Source organism: Callospermophilus lateralis, chromosome 18 (assembly GCF_048772815.1).
Source record: "Callospermophilus lateralis isolate mCalLat2 chromosome 18, mCalLat2.hap1, whole genome shotgun sequence".
Classification (NCBI taxonomy): Eukaryota; Metazoa; Chordata; class Mammalia; order Rodentia; family Sciuridae; genus Callospermophilus; species Callospermophilus lateralis.
Genome location: NC_135322.1, coordinates 54,098,947 through 54,110,248, shown reverse-complemented (window position 1 = coordinate 54,110,248; position 11,302 = coordinate 54,098,947). Strand labels below are relative to the sequence as shown.

General features: G+C 37.5%; 1 protein-coding gene across 1 annotated transcript; it reads right to left on the bottom strand.

Moving 5' to 3' along the window:
• Positions 1 to 505: 505 nt before the first annotated feature.
• On the bottom strand, positions 506 to 7,440 carry Cmtr2 (cap methyltransferase 2). Its single transcript, XM_076838649.1, has 2 exons — positions 7,227 to 7,440; positions 506 to 3,885 (listed from the first exon to the last, which is right to left on the bottom strand). Exon 2 carries the CDS (start codon positions 3,870 to 3,872, stop codon positions 1,572 to 1,574), a length of 2,301 nt encoding a protein of 766 aa, XP_076694764.1. The 5' UTR covers positions 3,873 to 3,885; positions 7,227 to 7,440; the 3' UTR covers positions 506 to 1,571.
• Positions 7,441 to 11,302: the final 3,862 nt, after the last annotated feature.

The following is an 11,302-nucleotide window of genomic DNA, read 5'->3' as shown; positions in this document are numbered from 1 at the left end:
CATCAAGACTATTAAGTGCAAAATGATTTTCCAAGAGGGTTTTCCCTTGGTAACCAATTTTCCATTCGACTTCCAGCATCATATAACTTGAACTGCTTTCAAAAGGCCACCTGTGGGAAATGAGATTTCTTTCAAAAATCTACCTCCAGGCCTCCATACTCTCTCTTCTCACCACCACCCTGAAGTACTCGATCTTTCTCATGCAATGGTTTCCATAAATACTACAATATTAAGGAATAAATTTTAATGAATACAAATCAAAGGAAATGAAGGAACATTAACTCTCATTCAAACCTTCTTTTAGTCTGTTTCCAATTATATTTTTAACTTTCCCATGATTCTCTTTAAAAAAGATGAACACAAAATCTGTCTGCTAAAGACTTTATTTATGAATCTATCATGGAACTCAAAATAGCAAAGAACAAGAAAATTTTCACATCAGTATTTATCAACCAAATACATCGGAGAATACTTCTATTTTTCATATAACGGAAAATGCCTAAAAATGCACATGAGAATATAAATATTGTCTAGTTTGTAGAACTTTAAGATAATGAAGAATTGCTTAAAGCAGTTTGCCAAAAAAGTTCATCACACTGTTAAAGACATACAATTCAAAAGAATCAAATGTAACTGATGAAATAACCATTTCATGGCTAATCTTTTCATAAAGTGCTATTTTCAGACTGAAAAAAGAATCTAGTAAAGATTTTATAAATTTAAATATTGAGACTTCATTCTGAAAGTATTAAATTTTCCTTCAGTACTGTCATAACATTCATATATTCCCAATATAATAAAACTATAAAGATTATAAATGATTACCTTAAAATTAAATACTTTTTAAATCTTTTCACTCACTGATAATTTCCTGGAAGTTAAAAATTACTACTACATTGTTAAATGAAGTATTCATGATACAGGAGTGTACTAGACACAATTATTCATTGTTTTAAACATGATCTTTGGTTTGAAGCTGTCTTATTATTAGTTACATGGTTGTACTTAGTAAAATATTTGTAAAATAGCACACTAGTTTCATTTGAAACATAAAAGAAAATCCAGTCCATGGTCTAAAAGCAATGAATGGCATATACCAAGAAATCTGGCACAGTGAGTTCCCTGATATCCAAAACTGTCAAGAGCTAAATGAAGTCCTGTTGCTGAGGAGTGCCTCCTCCTTTCACTGCTATCAACTCATTAATATCATTAGCCAATGAGAAGTTTGGAAAAAACTCTGAATGAAGGCACACAGGTGCAGATCTTAAGCAGATAAGTAAGATCAAATCAATTGCATTGTGTAAGCATGGGCATATCCTCTCCAAATGCACACATCCTCATATTTAGAGGTGAATACCATCACTGAATAGATTTTTGCCAAGTAACAACTCTACATGGATGCATGTATCCTAGAAATCAGAACTAGCTGATGGTTTTCTAGAATTAAAACCTTGGATGATGTAAAAGTTGGTCTTTCCCCAAAATGAAAAATATTAAATTGATAGAGCAAACAGATGCAATAACATTGGAAAATGTTACAAAATTGAATCTCAGAAAGTACAAATTCAATTTCATAAATGAAGGCTGCTGCTGATTTCTTCTCTCTCTCCTTGAATAATCAAATGTAAATGCCTTTTGGCAATAGCAGCATTTAAATCCCACAAAAAATCAAGTAGTGACCCATTAAGGAGCAGCTCCATTGGCACAAACTGTAAAACCTGCTGGGGTGCATCAGACTTAAGCAAAGTACTCAACAATTCATTCATATTCTGCAGATACTGGAAAACTGGATTTGGAAGATTCTGATAACCAACACATAGCAAGACTGCACAGGTTCTCAGGGGCTCAGAGGATGTGGGACAAGAAAACGTGATGAATCTAAAACAACTCTGGAGTACAAAAATCAAGCCAGCCATAAATCTTGTTAAGCAAGAAAGTACAGGCAAAATCATCATATCTCCTGCATGAAGCTGCTGTAATGAATGTAGAAGGCAGTTCAAAAACAAATGCTGGTAAGTTGGGTCTCCATCATGAAGCAAGGAACAGTTAAAAGTCATGAGTTCAGCTGATTCCAGGAGTTGAACTTCCACTGGTATGTGCATTTTTACATCATGGAGTGTTGGTAAACCCACAAGCAGGCACTTTATCTGGTTGCTGGGTTCTAAAACCTGTTCATCCTGAAGGCACTTGGTAAGGCTAAATAACTCAGAAAATATTAGTTCTTCTGAAAAAATGTGACAAGAACAATAACATTGCTGTGTTGGCCTGGAATCCAAATTTAAAGCTTCTCCTAGGGACTTTTCAATTGCTTCATTCAGAGTCTTTAATATTTCACCATCACAAAATGGAGAACACTTTACTTTTGGCAATTTCTTTCCTTCTAAAATTTGCCATAAGTGACACTCAAGATTGGAAGCTGTTCCTTCTAAAAGAGAATTTTGCCCAGGATGATATACAGCATGTTCTTCAGCCCAACTATTAAAGTATCCTTTGGCTATTTTATCTTTCCATGAAAGGGTTTCCAACATCTTCCTTTCATTATAGGTTTTAAAATATCTGTTCCTCTGCCCAAACCATTTTGTATTTGTACTACAACCAATGTTAGATTTTTTTACTAGCCAGTTATTTCTGGAAAGAGGCTTCAGTTGAAATTTTTGCATAAAATATTGTACAGCACAATCCCTTAAATTATTCAGTTTTGCCTGTTCCTCTTCTCCCATGCACTCAAACAGACGAATGTTCTCAGAAATTGTCTCTAGCTGATATTTATGAAAAAAAGCACAACATTCTTCATGTCTTTTAAGAAATGATTCTGGAATCAAATTATGGGGAAAGAGTGCTTTTCTGGTCATTTCAGTCCCAAAATTCAGCACCATCTTAGATAACAGAGGATTGATAGCCTCTCTTCCTTTATAGCGGAGACACACCACATAGACTTCTGAGTTGCCTGCCTTGCTAGTAGCAGGTTTGAAAACATGGACTTGGTCAAAGGAACAGTTTAGCAGGAACATCAGGTTTATGGAACAATGTTCAAACAAAGTAAACATCTTCAGAACAAAAGAGCCACCATTTCCAAGAGTGGTCAGAGCAGTGACAACTTCACAGTAATGTAAAGAAGAGACTAAAGCTTCTTGTTCACCTGGGTTTCCTTGGCAATCAAAACTGCCATCAGCAGTGATCAAGTGAATGGTTGCCATGCTGCTTACGAAATTTTGAAGTCCAGTCAGATATTTCATGGTCATGATATCACCAGTGTTATCTGGACCAAAGTACCACCAATTCAAGGTATTTGCAATGAGCCGGTCATCCATAATCATCATAAGATTGTCATTTGCTTCATGGTATGGATTCAGGGTATTAGCCACCCAACTCCAATCACAAGGGAACCGATGGGATTTTAAGTAGTGGTTAAGACTAGCTATAAAAGCTCCGGGGGCTTCACAAAGGTGTAGAGAATTCAGTTTTCCATTCTGAAAAGCTTCCTGTGGAATAAGTGGAAAGCTGCACAAAATCTCATGAAATTTACACCATGCTTGAGTGCAGAGTTCAGCATTCACAGATTTTCTTACATGAGAAATGATTTTTCCTGCTTTATTAGTGAAAGCAGTGTGCTCATGCCACTCATCCAGTTTCTTATCACTTAGGAGGTTTTTTACTTCATTTAGGGAGTTCTTCAAATCAAGAAATGCATTTAATTCTGCATGGTCACAGGTGAAAATCTCACTGGGATCTGGTAATTGCCATTCATTATTAACTGGCTTACAATAAGAAAAGTTCTTGGCAAAGAGTTCAAAAATGTCAGCAAGAACATCTGGGCTGAATGTCTCAGGATTTGCTAACTGCTGAACTGGTGGCTTTCTGCACTTACTCATTTTCAAGTCAAATCTAGAAAGAGAAACACAAAATTAAATCAATCACATTTATTAGTGAGTTAAATTTCATCAGTAGTAAATCTGATCATACCTATAACAAACCCCATAAGGAAAGGCTAATGTCAGAAAACTCTGTTATGAAACAAGGCAATATGGAATAAACAAAAGCTTTATCCACCAGACCAGAGTCCAAATTCCTGCTCTGCTACTTACTGCTTAATAAATGGCCTGGGAAAAGTACTTCACCTCTTGGGATTCAGTTTCTTCTTATCAAAAAAAATGGACTTATCATTGTTTTAGAGGAGAATAAAACACACTAGCATATAAAAAGAATATACCAAAGAATATTTGTCAGTGAATGTCAACTCTTATTATCATAAGCCATCTAGCTTCTTCCCAGAGTTCTCTACCATGGTTGTGACACCATCCACATGGCCTCAAACACACACACTTAAGAGATTTATCCATGGACATGACTTTGGATCAAGCTCTAACAAGGGTCTTTTAGACTTTTTTAGTTCCCATTATACTTTACCTCCTCTTAGGAGATGATGTTGCATGTGAATCTGGTACCGGTCCCTCTATCAAGGCTTTCTGCCACCACCAACTACTACTGCTAAATACATCCTCTGCCCAGATTTCAATGACGCATGCACTTTGCTGGCACCAATCATTTCTACAGTTCATGAGAAAAAAATTCATTGCTCTAGTTTGAATCTGAAATGTCCCCCAAAGGCACATGTGTTAAAGACTTGTTTCCCAGCCCATGCTGCTAATGGAATACGGTGGAACCTCTAAGAGTTGGGGCCATGCAGAAGAAAGTTAGATTATTAGGGCATGCCCTTGAAGGGCTATTGGAACCCCAACCCCGTCCTCTCATTTTGTATCCTGGGTACGAGCTATAAAGCTCTTTTTCTCCATGTACTCCCAGCCGTGATATTCTGCCTCACCACAGATCCAAAGGCAATGGGCCATCAGTCTGTGGCCAGAAACCTCTGAAACTGTGAGCCAAAATAAACCTTTTCTAAGTTGTTTATCTCAGGTATTTTGCCACAGCAATGGAAAGCTGATATACACTCATTATACTGCTTGTAAACTAGGTTGTACTTGAATGGTTAGTCTCCTTCTGCTTCATGTTGAAAATGACCAATAATCCCTCTGACATGTCTCTATAAACTATACATTGATGCCTATCATATGATCAGTCAGACAGCTCCACACTTACATTATAAAATTTCATTATAAAACTTAACATACTTTCTTAGCAGAATTTTAAATCATCAAATTTAAATTTGTAAAATATCCTTACTGAATATAATTACAGTCACTCTATAGCCTGTGTTATAACACTAAGAAACCAAAACCGTCTGCATCTAGGGAAGGAAAAGGATATAAGAGAAAGAAGTATGACTTAATTGGCAGTTTTAGAAAAGTTCTAAATTTTAATAGATAGGACAATAAGTATTATATGGCACCTGTCAGTGCAATTTAATAGGTACATTAGTTCATGAAGTCTGCACTTATTTAGCATATTCAATGTATTCTACAACTGTTTTTTAACTCAATTTTTTTTAACCTCAATTTGTTAGACGTAAAAAAAAAATTGACAACCAAATCACCATCCCAAAAGACACTGCTGGTTCAAGGATTACAATGGGAAATAAAGGTGAAATGTCATAATAAATACAATATCCACTTGACTTCATTCTATTTGTTTGTATTGTTCTGTTTGTTCTTATATTGTTCTCTCTTTTTTTCCACTATTTTCTTAGTTGTCAATGGACTTTATTTATATGCAGTGCTGAGAATTGAACCCAGTGCCTCACACATGCTAGGCAAGTGCTCTACCACTGAGCCACAACCCCAGCCCTCATTCTTTTTTATTTGTTTTACAAGTTAATCCGTCAGTCTGTAAACTCCTTAAAGTAATAAGAACCTTCGCAGTCATTTATTTACCATACTGTATTCACAAATTACATGGAAATACAGGTTAATAAGTCACAAATATACACCAACATTTTTTACTTACCTTAGATCAATCGTGTTATACTGTTAAATTGTATTTAGGCAATTTTCTGAAAGAAGGCATTTCTGCATTTACTAAAATCCTAAGGTGGGCAAATACAACTTTATTACAGCAAGCTCTTCTCTCTTAATTCACACAGCACTTACTGGCAATTACAACCAAGTGATGCTGTTTTGGAAAAAGTCTGATTTTCGTCATTAACTTCGAACACTAATTAATAGCTGCAATTAAGGTGTGAAATCTTACCTACATTAAATAGGTAATTGCCTGAGAAGGAGTAAAGGAGTTCAAACACCTCCACGGTTCTGACTATACTTTATTGGTGTGGCCACCTAATTTTTATTAGTCCACCCCTTACTCATTCCACTCCACCCACACAAATCTTCCTGCTGTTCACAGAAGACACCAGACACATTCCAAGCCAAAAACCTTTGCAGTGGCTGGTCCCTCTACTGGAATGGTTCTTCCCCAGATATCTGCACAGCTAATTCCCTTACTTCCCTTCCTATATGCTCAAGTGTAGTTTTCTCTATGAAGGCTACCCTTGACATACTTATTTAAAATTGCACCTTGCATTCCCAATTTCCCTTACCTTACTTTCTTTTTTCCATGGCATTTATTTCCCTCTAACTTATTCATGTTTACTGATTATTGTGTGTCCTCCTCAAACTAGAATGTATGCTCCACAGGTCAGGATCTTTGTTTTGTTTACATTTCATCCCAAGAGATTAGAACAGTGCCAACTAGGGCAGAGTAAAGCAGCAACAAGTATTACTGAATGAATGAATGGATAACACACTTTACAAAAGAATCACTGCTCTAATCACGTTTGAATACGAATCATAATAATGCATTTTAACTTCACTCCAGCACTTCCATGCACAACCAAAAAAAGAGAAGAAAAAAACCTCTGCAGTTTCCAGAGTGCATGGAAAAAAATTTCCAGAATGTGATCCTCAATCACTTTCATTAAGCACTTCATAAAGCTTTGTGGCATCATAATTCTGCTAGGTGGGTCTGTATTACTATTCTTATATTGCAGACTCGAGTACGAAAATTTGTAGTTTCCTGCCCAAAATCACAAAAGGAACACTTGCACAATTCGTAAAACTAGTGAACCTAACTCAAACCCCACAAGATCTCAAAAGTTGTTGCCTCTCCAATTGATACAAGGGAGTTTTACAAGTGTTTTCCTCCAACTCCTCTGGCCAGGAACTGTGAAAACAGAAGGGTGTACCCAGCGCTTACTGCCCTCCCGTGCAGTCCCCGCCCTGCCTCGCCCACTGAAAGTCCAAGGAGTATCAGGCTCCTAACCCGGCCTGCATTACCTTCGCTCACGCCCACCTGGGCCCCCAGGGTCTGGAGAAGCTGCTCTTCTTCACTCCCACTCCTCACTCGTGGGAGCCATTCTCCACTTCCGCTCTAGGGACTGCTTCCTGGGGTGGTCACTCCTTGGATCCGCCACACCTTCAGCCGCAGGGCAGCAAGGCAGCGCGCCCAAAGGCCGAGAAGGCGGCTGGGACCCGCCCTCGCGGCAAGGGGAGCCAGAACTCTACTCCAGGCCGCGCCCCCGGCAAACACGGGCCCGGGCCGGCTAGAGGGCCCTGACAGTCACGTTGCGCACGCGCCTTCTCGGCTAGGCTTGCGTCACGTGCGTAAATGCTACGCACGCCGTTGACTTTGGCAATGCTGAGGCCCGGGCCCCCTAGGTTTTGTTTCTCCGGGAGGTACTGAACTGGAAAGGGCCAGTCTCCCGCCCTCTGGCCGCTATGGCAACTGAAGCTGCGCGCGCAGGAGCGTCCCTTGGCTCCGCCCCTAAGGGAGTGAAGGGGTGGGATGGGGCGGGGCCGACTTACCCAGATCGCGCTGGCTCCGCCCACCCAGGTGCTGGACCCTAGGTTTCCCAGCGCTGTGATGTTAGTTCCTAGAACAGATCTCAATAAAACTGGAGCTTGAAAGACAAGAGTTTAAAAGCCAAACTAGGAAAACTGCTGGACAATACTGTTATTGTGTGTGTGTGTGTGTGTGTGTGTGTATTTATAAGCCAGTAAGAAAAATAAAAACCTCAGAAAAAAAGTATGAAGATTCTAATAGGCAGTAAACAAATAGCCAGTAAAAACATACAAAGTTGTATAACCTATTATTTAAAATTAGGAATTAAAATATTGAAAACTATACATTTAGCAAAGATTTAAAAGATTGATAGTGGCCACTGTCGGTGAGAATATGAAGAAATAGGTTCACATCTGTGGGTGGGACTAAAAATTAGTATTTTTAGTAGTAACCTTACAGAAGGCAGACTTTTAAAATGAGTATGCACTTTAACACAGCAATTACCACTTCTAGCAATTTGCCATTAAGAAAAACCCAACAGTTGACACTCAATTTGGATAAATATTGATTTCAGCACTTTAATAATAAAAAACAAAACACTCTGCCTAAGGGAATTAATTAAATTATTTATGATACACCCATATAATGTCCATGTGCATTACATGCAGCCATTATATATGTGACAACAGTATGCATGAAAATAGAATGGTACAGAAATGTTTGTAGAGTTTGAACCATTTATATAAATATATCTAAACATAATAAATATGAAATGCACTTTTTTATATAATACTTGCCTATATATATTTTATTTAATACTTGCAGAGGCCCTGGATTCTATCCTTAGCACTGAAAAGAAGAAACAATGCTAGGTCATTTGAATATTAGTATGGAAAGAAATTTATTTGGACTCTTCACATTATAAACAAAAATACATCTCATTTGGATTGTCAATCTATATTTTAAATGTCAAAGAATAAGGGGCTGGGTCTGTAGCTTAGTGGTAGAGTGCTTTCCTAGCACGGGTAAAGCACTGGGTTTGATCCTTTGCACCATATTAAAAAAATAAAGTTATAAAAAATATATATCAAAAAATCAAAGAATAAGAAAGCATATGAGAACATGTTTGTGACCTTGAAGGAGACTAAAACTTTGTAACAGGACATAAAAAGCATCAACTATCAGGGGAAAATGTATAAATTGAACTCTATTAAAATTAAGAATGTGTTTATCAAAATATACCACCAATGTGAAAAAGCAACCTATAAAGTGGGGGAAGTTATATACATATAGAGAGAAAGATAGATATTTCAGAATATAAAACTCCCACAAATAAATAAGGTCAAGCTATCCCAATATAAAAACTGACAGACAGTTCCAAAAGAGAATATCTAAGAGGCCAATAAACATATGAAAAAGTGCTCAATTTCATTAACCTTTGGGGGAAATGCAAACTAAAGCCATAAAAATATACCATTACCCCCGCCCCCAAGAAAAAGATACCATTGCCCATCCACTAGAATGGGTAAAATAAAAAGACTGAAAACATAGATGTTGGGGAGAATGGGTCAATGGAAAACTGAAAGAAAATGATCTTCCAAACTTAGCAGGTGGCTCCTTCCTTACATCCTTTCTTTTTCTTTGAATTTCAGTTTTTTTAAGTCCAGTGAAATGCTCACATCGTAAGTGTTCTATTCAATCCCTTCTGCCAAAATGCCTATGGAATATTTTAGGAAGTGCCATCGAGCTCCTTCTCAGTTTCCCACCCTCAAGAAACAACCATAATCTGGCTGCTTTCAAAATGGTAAGCCCAAGGGATCCTCTGAGTAGCTGGGGCTACAGATGCATACTACCGCACCTGAACTACTGATCTATTTTCTAACACCATATTTATGCCTACTAGGATAGGCAGGACTAAAAAATATAAAAGTGTATACTTTTTTATTTTCAGCCCCTTTCCATTCAGTGTGATTTTTAAGAATATATTAAACCATGTTGCTTTATGTATCTGTAGTTTGTTCCTTTTTATTGCTAAGTGGTATGACATTATATGGATGGATTTTAACCATTCTCCTGTAGATGGATTTCTATGTTGTTTCCAGTTTGGTGATATTATGAGTAAACCTGCTGTGTGTTATGAGTAATCCTGGCTGTGAACATGCCAGTGTAATACATTTTTGTAAGCATTTGTTTTCTTTACTCTTGGGTAAATAACCTAGATGTGAAGAGGCCAAGTCATTGAGTAGATTAAAAAGTTACTCAACCTCAACACTAATTAACACTTTGAGGATCAGTGAGACAGAGGTGTGTGGAAGTTTTTAAGAAATCTCCAGTTTTCCAAAAATGGTTGCACTATTTTGCATCCCCAGCCACAGTAAAGTCTGATTGTTCAACTTGGTTGTTCACCAACCAAGATATTATTTTTAAGGAATGAGATAATATCATGGTACAAAATTAGATCTGGTTGCTCATCAAATAGACAAGAAGATCAATGTAATAGTAGACACAGAGACAAACCCACATACTTATAGTCATCTGATACTGGACAAAGGTGCCAAAAATATATGTTGGAGAAAAGATAGCCTTTTTAACAAATGGTACTAGAGAAGTTGGATATCAATATGTACAAGAATAAAACTAGATCCCTCTCTCTCACCCTGTCCAAAAGACAAATCAAAGTGGACCAAAGACTTAGAAATTAGACCAGAAACCTTGCAAATGCTAGAAGAAAATATAGGGTCAACACTCCAACATAATGGTGCAAGCATTAACATGCTTAACAAGACTTCCTAAAGCTCAAGAAATAAAACCAAGAATATGTAAGTGGGATGACATCAAATTTAAAACCTTTTGCACATCAAAGAAAATGATAGAGAGCATGAAGAGAGAACCTGTGGAATGGGAGAAGATTTTTACTAGCTACTCCTCCAACAGGATTAATGTCCAGAATATATGAAGAACTCAAAGAAACACCAAAACACCCCAGATAACCAATCATTAAATGGGCAGAAGAACAGATATTTCTCAAAAGAAGAAATGACCAACAAATACAAATGACCAACCAATACATGAAAAAAATGTTCAGCTTTGCTAACAAGAAGGGAAATGCAAATCTCAATGTAGATTGAGACTGAGATTTCATCTTACTGAGATGAAATCTTACTGAGATTTCATCTCACTCCAGTCAGAATGGCAATTATCAAGAGTACAAATATTTTAAAATGCTAGTGAAGATATGGGGGAAAAGGTACACTCATACATTGTTGATGGGACTACAAGTTAGTACAACCACTTTGGAAAGCAATATGCAGATTCCTCAAAACATTAGGAATGGGCCACACACTGTGTGGCATGCCTGTAATCCCTGTGGCTCAGGAGGCTGAGACAGGAGAATCTCAAGTTAAAGCTGGCCTCGGCAATGGCGAGGGGCTAAGCAACTTAGTGAGACCCTGTCTCTAAGTAAAATATAAAATAGGGCTGGGGATGTGGCTCAGTGATTGAGTGCCTCTGAGTTCAATTCCCAGTACCAAAAAATAAAAATAAAAAGGAATAGGAATGGCACTGCCATGTG